At 42.7% G+C, this 17207-nt stretch overlaps 1 protein-coding gene across 6 annotated transcripts in view; it reads left to right on the top strand.

The window, feature by feature from the left end:
- MAP2K4 (mitogen-activated protein kinase kinase 4) overlaps positions 1–17207 on the top strand; it is a 76463-nt gene that overhangs the window by 40783 nt on the left and 18473 nt on the right. For all 6 annotated transcript variants that reach the window (XM_088535936.1, XM_088535933.1, XM_088535934.1 and 3 more), the window contains 2 exons: positions 3357–3531; positions 13804–13923. In XM_088535936.1, the coding sequence (XP_088392062.1) occupies positions 3357–3531; positions 13804–13923 (295 nt within the window). The remainder of the gene's footprint in view (positions 1–3356; positions 3532–13803; positions 13924–17207) is intronic.

Raw genomic sequence — 17207 nt, 5'->3', positions numbered from 1 at the left:
TAGTTTTCTATTCTCTAGAGTGAGCTAGGATAATATAATACCCACCCCATAGGATGTAGTGTAGGGTTTAGGCAGGCCTTGTATTTTTTGAGCATGTCTGCACAGGGGATTTATGCACTCGTACATCTGCAGCAGTGCAAATCTAGTAATAGACATAATGCATTGATGCTTTATTTGTTTGAATTGCTTCACTCGGTTTTACATCACAATTTTCCTGTTTTATATCAATGCAGAGAGTCAGTGCTGGATTTGCATTCTTGAGCTGCCTTCCTGAAATCCTTTGGGTCTTTTTTTTTTCCTTTACATTTAAAAATTGCTGGTATAAAGCATAGCATTTTGATGCTAAAAGTAATTGTTGTGTTCCGGTTACGATTTTTAAGCTAGGCCATGCTGCTTAAAGGAAAACTGCACTATTTATATTTGACAACTAGCTAAATGAGCAAAACCTATATTAAAATGTCTGTCACTCTGTCAAGCTTGTCCTTTGGTTTATGACCATTTCTCTGGGTATTTGAAAAAAAAGAAAAAATGCAGGAACTCTGATCACGATGCAAGGCAGATGGCATCATAAATAAATAATGGGAATTAAGCCAATCTAAAACATTTGAGTTTTTATAGGTGGACATTGACAGCACATCCCATTTCAAACCATATACCCAATAGGCTGGGAAGTGTTGTAGTTCCTTGGAGCTACTCTGCTTCATGAATAGCTGCAGAAGGCACCTAAACAAACCCGTAAGAGAGGAGTGTTTCCTCGCTCCCATCCTCATCCCTGCTGCTCGGTCCCCCTCCTGCAGCTGCAGGGACAGTGCATGCACTTGCTGAAACAGGCTTCTTGTTCAACGAGAGATGAATGGATTCAGATGTGCTTTCTCTTCTGCCATAGGGTGAGAAAAGCAAAGTTTCCTGGGCAGAGGAACAGACAAAGGAAAGACGTGAGACTGGTTTAATTCCTTTCTTTGAATAAACAGTGTCAACGTTTAAATTTTTTTTACCTTGAAAACTGAAATATTGAGTGTCGTTTAGAAACCAAAGAGGGAGAAAATTTGTTCAGAAAAAAAATCAACGCTCTCATTTCCTCGTGGAACTAGCTCTTTGCCCTTTCTTTTTTCCTGCCTTTCAGAACAAGATTTTGCTCTTTTTGAATGGTCTTGCTTCTTCCTTCCCTCCAGCTCGCAGGAGGTAGGCAGGAAATGTCCATTTAGCAGTGCCTCCCCGGCAGGCTGCTTGTCACCTTAGTTCTTCTATCAAAAGAACTATTTTTATGGTACTGACAAAACAGGATGGTTGAACAGTTAAATAGTAGCTGATTCGTGTAGCCTTCCTTCCACTGTAAGCTGCCTGAAAGACAGCTGGCAGGACGGAGACCATGTTTCTGTTTTATCGTTTTCCTTTCTCTTCTTTCTGCTCTTGCTTTTTCTGTTCTTTTTTCTCTCTCAGCTCTTTTTCTTTCTCTGCTCTTCTTTTCCCTTCTCTGCTCTTACTTACTTATTTTTATTCATTGCTTTTTAGTAAGCAGATTCCAGGGAAAACCCAACCAAATGCAGGGTTTCGTTTGAGGAATAAAATGCACCAAAACGTAAAGAATGTAAATAATGCTAACTAATGGATGCCACCTCTGCCTCTGCAGGCTTCTGTGTACTTAACATCTGCAGCACTATTAATAGGTCTTCCCCTGAATTAAGAATTTAAGGGCGATGAAGCTGAAGGGAGGCTCTAGAGAGTGGCAGGTTGGACATGGGAAGCTAGGAAAATTGGAGAAGGGGAGAGAACAGGACAGTCATAGCATAATGTTGGCGGGGAGCAGTTTGGAGACATAGTTTGTCAGATGGGTCAAAGGTTCAGAAAATGCAGCTGTTCAGAGCGCAGGGAGTGCTAAACCAACGTGCCGTGGAGAAGCCAGCGTGCAGCAGATGAAGCCCTTGGAGCCTTAGTTACTCCAGTAAATTGACCTTTGGACCTGACCTCATTGCCCTTTCACAACCCAGATTCCAAATAAAAACCCGTGAGGGTCAGGTTTGGGTCCACAATATCATCAAACCGGGCAGCGCTTGCAGCTGCTGGTTGACAAATAGCTGTATTTGTCAGCGTGGAATCAGCTGTAACGTGTTTATTCCTCTGGCTGATAAACTTGATCAGTTTTATCCATTTGATCAAATACCTCGTGTGTGTTGGGCTCATGGGAGCAGATGTTGGAAAAGCCAGTTGCTCAGTCAAATGCCCAGGTGAAGTGATCAGAGTCCAAACGATTAGTTTGACAGAATCTCCCTTGTACATGAGGTTCTTAAAAATACCTCTCTGCTTTAACATGTGTCCTACATTGAGAAGCATCTTTAATGCTATTACTACTACTATAAAATAGGAACCTCAGGCCTTTGACATCCTTTATGACCAAAGACCTTTATGCTCATTAATTAATGAAAACCTGGAAACTTGAGTGGCTTTTTAAGGTGAAAAATGTTGAAAATGCATGCACATGACCTACTAAACCTGTGATAGCATTACTGCATTTGAATGAGTAATTGGAAGCACCTTAAATAAATCAGCTGTGGAAGTCTTTTAGTTTTCTCCCACAGACTCTGAGCATCATTCTGCTCCTTACTTGACCAAAATCCTTTAAGCTTTAGTGGGAGTGATTTTTGCCCAAGAGTATTAATGTAGGTGTTTGAGAAAGATGCAGTTGAATAGGCAATTTGTGTTTTCAAATGCCACAACTTATATTGCCCTTTTTTTTTTTTTTGCTTTTCTTTTTTTTAATAGAACATAAATTATTGGCTTTTTTTTTTTAATCAAATGGTTACCTAAAATGCTTTGAAATTAATTGCAGTTTTCCATTAAGAGCAAGCTCTCTTTAAAGTCCCCCTGATAACAAAGAGAAGACATAGCCCGGGTGGAATAAAAATCAAACTAAAAATGAGACAGTTGCTGTGGAGCGGAACGGTGTAAAGATGTAGCAGCTTTGGGGCTCTGGGACTGGGGAGTGCTCTTCAGACTCTTGGTTCTGCATGTTACCAGATCCTGCTTTAAGCCTGATGTATTTTGTGCAAAGCAGAAAGAACTGTGTAAATGAGTGAGTAGAATGACTCTAATATATGAGACATATTGATTTTTATGCCACAGCTGGAGAAACGTGCCATTAATTGAAGCTGTGAGCAAACAAATGTCATTTTTGATTTAACATCCTCCCTCCCCCTCCTGCTCCCTCCTTCCCTCCCCAACCAAAATCCTGCGTGCAGTCAGATTGTTGCTGTAGCCTTTGTGAACCCCTCTCTTTTAATGTTTAATCAAGTGCTGAAAAAGAGAAATTTACAGACTATTTAAAATGTGGAAAAATTGCTTCCCAATATTTTTGACAGAGAGAGACTGAGAACACACAGCATTGAATCATCAGGAAAATTGAAGATTTCCCCTGAACAGCATTGGGATTTTACAGCAGAGGACTTGAAAGACCTTGGAGAAATTGGACGAGGCGCTTATGGTTCTGTCAACAAAATGGTCCACAAACCAAGTGGGCAAATTATGGCAGTTAAAGTAGGTGATGCCCATACTTACGTTTGTACTTCAGTCCATTTAGGGTTGAAATGTGATGGAGAATTAATGTTCTTCCATCTATCACCTATCCACTGCTCTTTTCTATTTATTTTCAGTATAAAGGCTGCTTTTTTTTTTCCCTGAAAATACATTGTATAATGGGCATATTGTCCAGTGATTTGTGAAGATCTCATAATTGCTTTTGCCCTTTTGAAAATGCCTATCAGAAATTTACTGTTTTGAGGGGACCGCATATCTCTGGAGACTGATAACATGAAATGGACCTTCACCTCTGGGTCACTGGTTCAGATATAGCCTAGATTGATGGTAGGCACAAGTTAACATCCATTGGTGTATTTTGTGAAATAAGGTAGTGGTTTAAATTTTGTGGGTTTTGGGCAGCATTTGGCCATGGTGTAGTAGCTTGTAGTCCAAGAGGAGCTGGATGGGGAAAATGCATTCCAGGGAGTGTTCTTCTGTGTCACTATATGATAGTGTCCTTGCTCTGTGCTTACCATGCTGAAGCTGCTCTGAAGATGGAGATTGTAGTGGTTTCCAGAACTGTCCCTGTTGTTCCTAATGCTATCCAGAAATTCATCTGAAGAACAACGTGCCCCCTCACCTCCTAGCTAGGCAATAGGGAGTAATTCCTGCCTTCCTGTAGTAGCTCGCTGGGGGCTGTGGAGGAATCGCTTGTCCCAGGAGCTGGGTGGGGTGGACAGCAGGCATTCCCTCCCTCTCTCTCATGTCCTTTCCTTTGCTTGTTGCTGGGTGGTGACTTAGCTCCATTGATGAGATCGTTTGCAAATGCTCCTGTGGGTCTAATGAAAGAGTAGAACAGAGCTGCAAACTCCACAACTTTGCATTGCTTTCTTTTTCAGCTCTGCCTTCTTTGGGATATTCTCTGATCTGGTCTGGAAATATTCACTTCTGCTGGTGTCATGTATAAGGTAGACATGTCTAAGCCCCAGCTCTGGCTACTGTGAAGGCAATTCATACTTGTCTCAAGTGTGTCAGGACACCCAGAGTAACCACCGTCCTCTAATTTTTCTCTGATAAATGTTGACTTCCTCACAGTAAAGGGATATTGGGCAGGTCTCTCTGAGCTTTTTGGATCCCAGGACAGTGATATTTCTACCTTTCTTTTTACCCCTTAAAATCTCCAGTGGAAGCAGAGGGTCCTTGTAGCTAAAGGCCTGTTTCTGTTAGTTGCCTTGATGGAACTTCTAGATGGAGTTTGCAGAGCAGAGGTTGAAAGTGCAGATGTGGTGAAATGATGCCAGTGTGTTGAAGTGGTGCTGCCCTGGCATCCCCAGCCTCAGGCCTAGGTTATGTGGCCTGAGTGACAAGTATTGCTACCCTGAACATGTCAGTTGTGGGTAGAAAAAAACCCATAACTGAATGATTTTGTTAGCAAAAGCTCTGCAGTAGTTACAGCTAGGCTGAGAAGATTGTTGGCGTAGCTGCCATCATGGAGAATGGACAGGTCCACCGGTGCAGCATTTCTCTTGCCCCAGTCTGTGTTTGCACAAAGGACTCCTCGGGTCACAGGGTAGTCCTGCCAGTGTCCCGTGTCAAAGACCCGTGATGCAAGAACAACCTGGGAGGTGGAGGGCTCCAGTGCTGTGTTCTTGAAGAGCTCGGCTGGAGCATCCCATTGCACAACCTGTCCCAACGGTAGGGAGGTGGGTTGCACCCCAGTAGGGTGCTTGACTTGGGGAGTCGATATTAAAAAAAAAAAAAAAAAGGCATTTCAATTTTTTTTTTTTTTTTACAGTGTCTGAACCTTAAAATGTCCAAGTTGGGGCTGGAGTGGAGGCACCTTCTTTTCTCTGACCCCACTCCCCTTGGGTGTGCATGGCTAAGCCAGAATCACTTTTTTACCCCTGAGGTGGCAAGGAAGGATGGAGAGTCTGGGGAAACAGTATTCGTTTTGAAGCTTCAAGCAGCAAAACAAAAGACTGTTCTCTATGGCCCAGGGGAGATATAGCATGAAACTGAGAAAAGGAAAATTTGTGAGTGCAACAGTGTGTGAGGTCTCCCAGGCTGGAATAGTTATAGATAGTTTTCAAGGCAGGGTTGATCCCAGACTATTAAGTCTGTCTTTCTGAGATTGCTTATACTGTTTCTTTTGGGGCAGTCTAGGTTGTGCATTTCTCTCTGTGCCCTTGCACTATCTTATTCTACCTTGTGAGCCCTGTGTACCTTCTGCTCTGGTGTGTCACTCAAGCCTGCAGTGTCCTGACAGCTGATGATGCTGTTGCTTGGAGAAGCCCCTGTTCCTCACCTGCATTTAAGTAAGTCATCTGCTCCCTATGGTCTCTCCTTGCTTTTATAGACAGGAACTTTCCCCATTACGTTGTTTTTTTTTGGATTTTTTTCTCCCTCCACTCGCTGCCCTTCTGTAAGAGAGGGAGGTTTAGAAGGGGAATGGCTGCTTGAGAGGAAATCACGCAAGTACAGTGCTCAGGTAGTGCTTTCAGATCATAGCTAAGATCTAAATGGCACCTGCTCATAACTCACTGCCATGGCATGGTGCTATATGCAGGGCATTCGGGACTGCTTTTAATCCTGCAGAATTTCCAAGCCCTCATCCTTACTTGGTGGACCTGCTCTGCTTTTCCTTTGCTTCCCCAAGAGCTGATTACAGCAACATCAGTGCAGCAGGAAAATCATCCTTGGAAGGACATTCAGCTGGAGGAAATAGCTTTTGGAGGCCAGAAGCCAAAAGCTGTTGGCTGTTCTCTACTGGTGAGTGAAATAGAGATGTCTCCAGAAGCTGCTAGTTAGATGCAGAGGAAATTGGTACATAGGCCTCCTCCAGCTGCCATCACTACCCACGGCGGCTTTCCAAAGCATCTTTAAGTTTTCCTCCATGTGTTTCTGAAAGGGCCAAGTCCTGTTTGCAGTTGCTGTCTTCAGAGGGCCACCCCTTGTGACTTCTCAGCCTCCTTCTGCTGTGGACAGGTTAAACTTCTGCTTGTTCTGCAAGTATGCCACGTTTATATTTTCATGAGCAGATGCAAATGTGCTCCCTTTCCCTCTGATTGCAGTTCTTGCTACGTGGAGGCAGACGGGGGATTCTGCACAGTTGTCCTGTCACCTCTCACCTTGTGCAGATGTGTCTCTTCCATAGCACACAACCAGGTGCTCTTTCCAACTCCTTCCTCTGGCTTTTATTTTTTAGCCTGTCACACCACTTTTACGGGGTTCTGCAGTCTTTGATTTCTGAAGCTTGGTTTAGTTTAGCCTTCCAGTTTCTCTCTGCTTTGTGTAAGTCATTCTCTGTGTGACACAGATGCTGCCGAGCACCCAGGCTCCTGCTGCTGGCCGTCTGGTCCTCACTTGCATCATTCCTGAGCTCTCTCATCAAAGCCTTTTGCTTCCCTCACTGTCTACATTTCTTACCACAGAGGGAAAGCCACTCAGCCTCTGCTGTCATCCCGCATGTGCTAAAAGATGACCAGAATAACCAGAGGGAGATGCAGTTCTCTTTTGCTTTCCAGTTTCCTTGTCTTTCAGGCAGTTTGGCCTACTCAGCCAATTTATGGATCCTGGCAGCGTTGATTCTAGCACCTTTAATGAGGGTGTCTGGTTGCTCACACCAGCAGCCCTGCCAGTCCTCTGCATGAGTCAGAGAACTCTCAACTGGTACAGAGACGTCAGGGGGAGAAGAGGAGAATGTGCCTGGTGTGAAACCACTTCAGCAAAGCCTCCGGCCTCCCAGAGCCCTGCTGAGCAAGCAGGGGCCTTTGGTAACGAGCCTGCTCCTTGCTTTCCTCACCTTTTTTCGTTCTTTGCCTCTATAAACACACACCTGAGTATCAAAAAGGCATTACCAAGACTCCTCAAGGGGCAGGCCAGAGGCCGGAGCAGCAAGATGGCCACCGCAGAGGCGGAGACGGCAGCTGGGCTGTCCTCTGGGAGGTCGATGGCCGGTGTTTTCTGCGATGCTTTTGCACCTCCTACCCTCTCTTGCGAAGCAGGCCTTTTCCTAGAGATGTCAGAAAGGAGACAGCAAAGGAGCCGGAAGAGAAATGTGAAGGATTAGTGTCCAAACCTTTTATTCTCTCTCCCTGGGAAAAGTTGTAGTATGTTTTCACAATCTTAATAAAAAATAATACTCTCTCACAGACCTTCCTGTCAGGCAGCTAGTATTGCAGTCTTCTGCTTGCCAGAAGAAACTGTTTATTTTTCTGAGAATTTATTAGCATCCATGTTAAGTGAAGACTCTCCCACATAGAAGAGAGACAGCTCAAGTTTGTCCAGTAGCAGCCCAGTCTGTGCAAATCCATGATGACAAAGTTGGTCCTACGTTCACTGCTCACCTCCTTGGCAGATTTCTCTTCTGGACTCCATGTTTTCTGTGAAGGAAGCTGCAGGCATTAGCCAACAGCCCCAACAGAATTTTTGCTCCACACTTCTGCCTATTCTGGTTACCAGTTCTGGTGTCCTCTGACTTTATTTCTAGTTTCTCATTTTCTTTTTGATCGTAACTCTTTTTGGCCAGTCCATAGAAGTTCATAAGTGACTCATGGATCTGTCTGACTTCTTGGTCTGCATTGCAGAGAACCCTACTCCTTTCCCAGGATATGGCCAGGTTGTTTCGGTTCATGTCTAGAGACTTCACAACATGTGCCATTTTCTAGCCTGCTTTGGTATTTGCCCCTCATATCACTATGTGTTTTACCGCTCCTTGTTGGTTATGAACCTTGTTCCTTGATGATACGAGTGTCTTTGGTATATCAAAGAAAGTTTAGAGAAGCCCCATTTCATTCAAGTGAAATTTCAGGAGAACGTGAGGGTTTTGTTTGTTTGTTTTCCTGTTCTTAGGTTTTCTTCTGACCTTAACGATCATTGTCCCAAAAAAAGGGCTTTGAAAATCTTTGACATACTTGATTTTCCAGACTGGTATAAATGTGTGTAAATAAAATAAAAGCTTAAACCTGAATGAAAGCTAGGCAGTATTCTTGCTGCTGGAACAGGACGCTTATTACTTAAGGAGTACATGTTGTACATAGTGTGCATTTTATTACCTAGGATGTTTGAAAGATCCCTTGGAGGCTAGGAGAGTTTCTTCTTTGAAGAGTTCACCCTGAAAATAATCATATTTTGAATAGTGAACCTTTAATCTGCAAAGGATTAGAAGTCTGAGAGTGACAGTGACATCTTTGAGCCCTCGGAAGGTTGGCAAAAACGTGCAGTTCAGATGTCTGTGCCCAAACCCTCTCTCCTATCAGATCAGCATCCTTAGACCTTCTTTGTTAGACCATTGTTAGTAGGGAAATCCTCTGATATTTGGGTTTTGGTATTAGGATTTTCTACTTATTTCTTCCTCTTCCTGTTCTGTTGTTTTAAACTGTCTGAAAAATCAACCGTCAAGAGACTGGCAGAATGGCTGGTGGTTCAGCTAACCCTCAAACATACTGTCGTGGCCACAGGGCAGAATCTTACACCACTTTTCTATTGAATGTTTTTTTTCTGTCAGAAATTACTGGGCCTAGGAATGTAAGTGAATTGGGAAAGGGGCATTTTTGTCCAGAATCCTTGTGTTTCACTTCTCCCTTACCCAAGAAAATATATATTTTTTGTTTATACACCAGAATTTTCTTCATATTCCAGTATCTACCGAATGAATCAATCCAGTTGCCTTTCTTTGCAGCATTGCCTAGTCTAGTTTTCATTTCCAGCCAATGCCCTTTGACCTGGTTTCCATTTTCTTGTTTCCTGTTTATTCCTACAGTATTTTGACCATTTTTTTGTTAGCCTTCTATTTCTTCTTGTATAAGCTTGTCCTGAAAAAAATCAGAAGCAATTTCAAGATCAGCTGAGGAATCAGAGAAGCTGGTCAAGGTGCTGTTTGGAGATGCATAAAATTCAGTAGGATGTCAAGCTTATCAAATATTCATAAAAGATTCCTGTACTTCCCAGAGGACTTGGTAAGCTGTGGAGCCATTTTTTGCTCAAAGCATAGTGCTTCTTTCACATCATTTTGCTTTGTATTTGCTGTTTACTCTCTTCTCCATTGCTTTTAAATAGATGTTCACGTCTTTGCTTGGCTTTTGCAGATTGTTTTCTCTGATAGCAGTTTCCCACTTTGAAACAGGTTGCCATATATCAGATATCCCTGAGAGCAGAAATGTAACATTTATTTATGCCTCCATAATTTCTTCATCCTGCAGCCAGATAGTTCGTAAAAACCCACCGAGATGACACATTAGTGTATTAAGTTCAGTCAAGGGGCAAATTTCTCTGTCCTTCCTATTTCCCATATGACTTCTGAAGAGAAGTCTAGGGACTTTTGCAAGCTGGGATATGGCTTTGTTTTAAAGTATTATTTCCATTCTTTGCACTTACATGTATCCTCTCTGAATTTGATGCCTTTTTGCTATTGTTTATTAAGCAGATTTTCCTCTGTCATTCATCTGTATTGGTAGCTAGTTGAGAGGCAGATCAGCGCTCCAAGGATTGCTGATACTGCACAGAGAAAGGAGAGGATGAGAAAGAGGTTAAAAGGAAATGGGGAGAGAGAGTAAGCCTTGTTAAAGGAGATGGGAAGCTATTTGGGATCAGTGAAAGACCTTGCATACTTCTGTCAGCAGTAAAAATATTTCAGATGGGTGAGTAAACCTTCTCTTCCTGAGCAGTGAATGGGCTAAAACACCCTTCTTCCTGGCCATTTTGCATCCTTAAATCACTGTAATTCCCCAGATAATATCCAGCCCTTCAGTGACTCTGGCAAGCACTGCTGTGCTGTGCTTTTTAGCTGAACACAGCTGAGGACAGCTGTGAGTCCTATGACATGTGAACAGAACAGCACTGTTCTTGCTGTCAGCTCAAGAAGTTTGTTTTCAGTTTGGCGTTTATAGCTTTTTGGGTGTTTTTTTTTTATTATTATTATTTTTGACTGCCCACTGCACCTGAATCTTTTCCTGTGCATGGTGGGACTGGGGGATGATTTCGGTCCTGTTGATGCTACCTAGGGCAGAGCAGACAATTCTTGCTTCTGACATCGGAAGGCTTTGTCTCAACCTGGATTTATACTGAAATTTTGTCTTGGAGGATTTGATGCAGTTTAAGTTTGAGGCCAAAAAAAAGAAATGTTAAAAAGGGACTTCCCGTAAGCCTCTACAAAAACATTTTTTCATGTACGTGACTTCTTTGGCTATGACAGTGACTTGATGCAGCAGAGTAACCAGGCTGGGAGATGAAAGACCTGGAGCTAAGTCAGACCTTTCCATCCCTCTCCTACGTGGCATTCTCAGTCTGCCTTGCCTGGCCTCGCTTCCTCCACCATCTCCTGCATCCTCAGGGGGTTCAGCCTGAGAGCTACTGCAGTCTTGCATTGGCTGGGAATTAGATAACACGTCTTCATTTGGGCCTCCTGTGCTGTTTGGGTAGTGGCCGCTGTTCACCTCAGCCCCTTTTGCTGTTTCTCCTTTTCTTGTTTCGCTGGCGAACGCTCGTTCCGTCGCTGGTGGGTTGGGATACCTCCCGCAGGCTCCCTGGTGCACCCTGGCTGTACAGAGCCGTCGTGTTGGGCCAGGGCTGTCCCCAGCTCGGCAGCTGTGCTGCAGGCTGCCTCCGGTCTTTTTTTCCCCTCCTCTTGAACTTGCAAATCTCTGGTCTTGAGCACCCTTGTGCCGTTCCCCCAGTCCTGCAATGTGTAGCTATTTTCACTCTCTGAAGTGTCCTTTGCTGAGGAGTCTGCTGGCGTTTCAAGGCATCATTCAACTCCCCATTCTGCCTGCAAATTCTGCATTATATCTGACCCCCTCTCCTTTAGGCAATTTCCCGCCACTTCTATTTCGCTCTGGGGATAATGTGTTTGGAAAAAGGAGGAATCTTTGGGTTCAGCGTTGTTCTGGGGTGCAGTTACAATCATGTCCTCCATACAACAGGTATCTTGCATGCCTTGTGAAGCTGGAGAAGTAACAGAAGAGGAGGAAATGTCAGAAGTAGGAAGAGATACTTTCAGGTGAAGCTGTAGAGTTTGAGAAGCAAGCTAGGATGGGAATGCAGAAAGAAGTTGGTGAGACTGCCAAACACCCTGAGAGGCTTTCAGAAAGCAGGGAGCTAAAGATGGCACAGCAGGGATCTCCGAGTTGCAGTGGAAAGTGGTGAAAAGCTTTTTTCAATGTTGCTCCTCACCTGCTCCTGAACTTTTTTGAAATGGATAGCATCTCCATGAGAGCCTCGGCTGTTCCTGACAGATCCCACCATAGTGTCCTTTGAATCCATCATTTTTTGTCCATGTCACAGCAGTGGCAATATTATTTCATACTCGCAGTGCTGATGGTGAGCCATCTGGAAGGTAACATTGCATCTGCTTGGTCTTTGATATCTCAGATGGTTTTGTACTGCTTTATACAATTTAGGCATAAGACAAAGAATTGATGAAACTTATCAGACTTTCTTCACTGATAGGACAGAGCTTTGTGGAATAGATTTGAACCAGTGACCTAGAGGTGAAGTGTTTTAGTTTTATTAGTTGTCCCTTGAGCCATCTTCTTGCTCTGCTTGCAACTACAAAATGCCACCCACTCGATTGTGTTGCAGGATGTGGTTGTTACAGATTCCTGGTGCGCTGGACAAGTCCCTTGCCAGTTTTCCCAAGTACTCTAGACTTCATTGGGAAGGAAAAGGGCAGTATAAACATAATGATTATTGGTCTAGGCCAAACTAAAGCTGGAAAACTAAGAATTAATGGTGAAATGCCAAAATATCAGGATACACCAAAGGTAAGGAAAACTGTAGTGTCAATACTGTCCTCATTTTGTGGCGGTCATCACAAAATAGTCTTAAAGTACATAATTGTGTTGCTGATTTTTCAAATGATGCAATATAAATGGCCAGCCCTGAAAGTGCCTTCATGTATTTAGCCTTTGCTTGCTCTGTTTGTGTGGTCTTGCTGCTACCAGAGGTTGCACACAGGGCACGGAGCTCTCTGCTAAGAAATGGGGGTGGAAGTGGGTGCTACTATCATGCATATTTTTCCCCACAACCTGTGTAGTATCTCGAATAATCTCTTTTTGGATAGTCCAGCAGTTTTTCCTGAAAGAGAGCCCAGGCTGCTTCTGTTGGCTTGGACTTCTTGTCAGTTTTTTCCATGTTTTTTAATGATTTCTCAACGTGAGTCACATTTTCAGCATCTCATTTTTCCTCACCTCCATTTTAGGGAATGGATTAATTACCACAAGATGCTAAATATATCTGCAACATTACAGAAAAAGAGTGTGGATGGTCTACCCTATCCTTCATTTAACAGGCTGCATGGTTAAAATTCTACAGTTTCCTATTTTCAAGCTTGTACTTTTCTTTCAAACCCAAATCAGACTTTTCTGGGATGTGGTGCTAAAGTGTCCTTCAATGGAGATTATTTCCATGACAGCTGTGTCTTTCTGATTTGAGCCGTTTCAGTGTTACGGTAGCCTTTAAAAAGTAAATAACCTAGGGTTTTCAATTATTTTTTTCTTTTTTTCTTTTTTTTTTTAAGATGGGAAAAAGTATGTTTTCCCTTGCCTCTGAAACTGGGCTGTTAATGAGGTGATCTTGCCTAATCAGTGTTTTAGGAAGATAAAATTATTGAAATTATACAGGCCTTTGTATGCTGCTAGTAATACCTAGGCCAATGCTAAGAAAGAATTCAAAGGTAGTTTTTATGAGAAGAGTCTCCTCTCTAAAATTACCATGTCTTCTCTGGGTGACATGTTGGTCCCTTTTCACCATGCCAGACGTATTCTGCCCAATAAAGACCTTCTGGTCCGAGATAAGCAATGAGCACATGCACTAATGTAGCGTAGACATGGTGGAGGGAGCCACTTTATCTTCTGGGCTTTCCTTAGTAATTTTAAACATAGTATTTCATGGTTACCTTTCAAAACTGTCTTTGTGTCCCACCTAACATGGATAGCAACTATGTGGGAATTACTTTTGAAAAGAAAGCCTAAGTGTAGTGTTTTGTTGCAGGTTTCAGTGAAATCTCTGGGCTGCAATTAATGCTGACATTTCAACTGAAAGTGGAAATGCTGACTAGAGTAGAATTTGATCTGAGATTTTATAGGCCAAATTAAATGGCCTGGAGGGTTCTCAGTCGCAGGTCTTGTCTTATTTGAGACCATAGTTTAATTCTCCAGAGTGTGTTTGAGCCTGCTTTGGGGATTATGTGCTCAGCTTTGAGTTTGGGGTCCCTAGCATGTTTCTCCAAAAGTCATTCTTAAGCACAGTAATGACGTGTAAGTGATAAAATCTTTGCTAATCTTCCTCTTTCAGAGAATTCGGTCGACAGTGGATGAGAAGGAGCAGAAGCAGCTTCTGATGGACCTTGATGTAGTAATGCGAAGCAGTGACTGCCCGTATATTGTTCAGTTTTATGGCGCACTCTTCAGAGAGGTGGGCACTCCAAACTTGCTTCATTCATAGCAGAGTTTGTATTTTGCTTCTCTTCTCTTTTCTTTTTCCTTTTTTTTTTTTTTTTTACAGTTTTCCACTTGCAGTGAGGAGGAGAAAGTTAATTTGTGTTGGTATTTTTAGACCTCCACTTTTAATCAAGCATATTTAAGTAAGCAGCCCAGATGTCTGAGCGCAACTGAGCGCGTGCTCTCCCACTCACTATCCAGTCTGTCTGCATGTGTCAGTCACTCCTTCCTTCCTGCCATTCCCTCCTTCTGAGCAGCTCCTGAGTTTGTGGCTCTCCAGAGCTTTTGCTGCCACTCTGCAACACCCCGTTTGATCACAAATGTGCTTCATATGAGCTGTTACCACATGCAGCCTAATGAAAGTCCTGCACAAACTCGGCACCCCTGCGGCAAAGCTGCTGCAGTGATAGTAGCCACGGATCCTCATAAGCTCCTCATAAGCTTCTGACATACATACCGTGTATCAGGGCTGTGTCAGGAGACTCCTGGCTGACATGCTTCATCTTTAGTGGTTTGTACCTGCAGAATATGAGGGCAACTACAGTTGTTCAGAATGGAATTGCTAGGCTTGTGTCCTGTCTTTGGCAATGGCCCAGAGTTTTTGCTAACAGAAGCTTACGTGATTCTTCCCTTCAGGCTTTGGTTATATGTAGTGGGTGTCTTCAGAGGGAGAATTAGTACCTGTATACATAGTGATTCTCAATGGATTACTTTTCCATGAAAACATTCATTTTTCTCTTAAATGAATGTACATTTTTCATATTTCCAGTGCAACTGCTATCTTTGGTTGTCCTGCCACTTTGGTTTATTTTGAATTTGCTTTCTGCTAGTTTTGGGTGGTACCTCTAGCTTTTGTATCTGAAGAGACAGCAAACGACCATTACTCCTTCTCTCCAGACCACCAAGGATTTCATGGACCTTTGTTGTATTCCCCCTCTGTCATGTCTTTTCCAATCTGACAAGTCCATGTGACAAGACCCATTCCGGACCTTTGATCTTCTTTCCCATTACTCTTGGTGTCTCCTACAGCTCTGCTCTGTTCTTTTGAGGCAGATACCAAGTTTCATGACTGTTCTTGAAAGAAGCAGTATCAACAGTAGCTAGGCCAGGGGCTGTAATTTTGCCTGGCCCTTTTATACACATGCATATCATATACTGTAGAAAGAGTTATTCAGTAAATGCTTCCACTGCAGCCTAAACCTAGGACACTAGAAGGAGAAATGTAAGGGACCTACAACCTGCTCTTTGCACATTATCTGGTCTATGAGTATGAAAGGGCATGTTTCCCTTGTTGTATTTCCTTGTTGTACGGAGATTTTTATGTAAGCCTGGTAAAAACAGTAACAGTATCTTAACTAACTCTACCGTAGAGCAGTTCCATGCTTGCTTTCATTCATTTCATCTAGGTTTTTAAGGATTAGTTAGTGATTCAAGTTTCATTTAATTTATATACATAACTACCACTGAATCCTTATCCTTCTTTGAGCCACTATTGGTAATATGAAATGCAGCAATAACACTTTGCATTTGTTGTCAGTGCTGAAAAAGAAAACCGAGTTCTACATTCATTGCCTGACCTCATTTCTACAGTTTAAATTTGGACAGGTTCTCAGCCAGACTTAAGCATTGCCAATTTGTTCTCTTTCTCCAGCTGCCTGATTCAGCTTTGCTCCTTTCTCCATGTTTCATGTCAGTTATTTGAAATGTCCTCCCATGCTGCAGTTTCCTCCTTCTCTGTGACTTCTCTATCACCATTTCTGCCATGATGTCTCTTAAAGCAGTTGCTTTTGTGTTGCTCCAGGTGAAATGCTTGTTTTTTAGGTCCAGGCTTTTAGCACCCGTTCCCCTTAGACAGGTGTCATTAGATCCTGCTTTACCATGTGCTGAAATAAAAAACCTGGTACTAAAGGAGCAGTGTAAAATGGGCCCTCCCATGACTGTAATTCTAGGGCCTTCCCCGCTGGCTAGTACAGGAGAAACTCAGCCCTTCCTAGGGAGTCTGGTAACTGCTTCTCCAAATAGGTGTATCTTCTCAAAGGCAACCCAGCTCCTTTGACAAGAGGTTGTGTTCTATTCATCATTGCTGAAAACAGTTTTCCATGTGTGTGAGTAACCCAGCAGAGCTGGATGTTACCATTGCTTCTGCTGATACTCAGCACCATAGTGGGCAAGCAAACAGCATTTGAGGGAACCTTTTCTGCGCAGTTCTGTTCCAACTAAACCAAGCATTTGGCCTGGAGGTGCAAGGTCTGACCGATTAAGTTCCTTGGCTTATGTTTCACAGGAGCTCGTTCTCAGTAAGTCCAAAATCCTTTTTTAACTTCAAACCCATGGCTATACAAACCTTTGATCTTAAAACCATGGCTATACAAACTTTTTTTAATCATGTGAATGTAAGTTTAGAATTCCTCCTGGCTGCTGCAAACGCCTGGAGGTGTTTGAGGAGAACACCTCAGACAGAGGTGACTCGAGGTTTGCTAGGTGAGTGCGCTGGCCTTTGTCGCAACTTCCCACTGTGCATCTTCCAGTTTCCTTCTGGTTTCTTTTCCATATATTAACAAATAGCTTGGCTTGGTTTTTGTCCGTTCGGAAAAACTTTACCTTCTATAAGATTATTATATAGGGAAATGTCTTCAATATTTGTTACTACTTATATCACAAGAGAGTGGAGCTTACTCATAACCAGAAACCCTTTGACCTGTACTCCCCAACAGCAAGGTAGATGAAGCCAATGTTGCCTACATTAGGTTTTGCTTTTTACAGAAGTGTTTCTACACTTAGTATTTGAAAGTTAATTCACTTCTAGCACTTACACTACAGTGTGTGAAAGAATATGTTGTTTCTGTTGAAGACAGTTCTGGTTCTAGGATCTGTCGCAATGAAAAGTTGCTGTAAGTGCTTTAGAATCCACCATGAATAGCTCACACAAACCCATGTGTTGTCCTCAGCTGTACATAAAACATTCAGAAATACTGAAATAATTAAGATTAATCCATGGATAAGCCAGTCTTCACCATATGTGAATACATATTAGAGCAAAAAATGAAATCCTTTTGTAGATCATCTTTAAAGAGATCCATTTCTCATCCCCAGAAACTTCACAGTGTGGGGTATATTCACAGATCTCGGGGAGAGTTTCGAAAAAAATAGCATGTTATTTTTCTGATAGTTTGATTTAGTTTAGGTTTTGATTGAACAAAGTTTCTTGTCTGTTTGTTTTATACTTCTCTGCCTTTACATTCTTTTAAATTGTAAAAT

Source organism: Tinamus guttatus, unplaced genomic scaffold (assembly GCF_059628265.1).
Source record: "Tinamus guttatus ecotype Peru unplaced genomic scaffold, ASM5962826v1 Tinamus_guttatus_pri_ptg000649l, whole genome shotgun sequence".
Taxonomy (NCBI): Eukaryota; Metazoa; Chordata; class Aves; order Tinamiformes; family Tinamidae; genus Tinamus; species Tinamus guttatus.
This window is presented reverse-complemented; position numbering and strand designations above follow the sequence as displayed.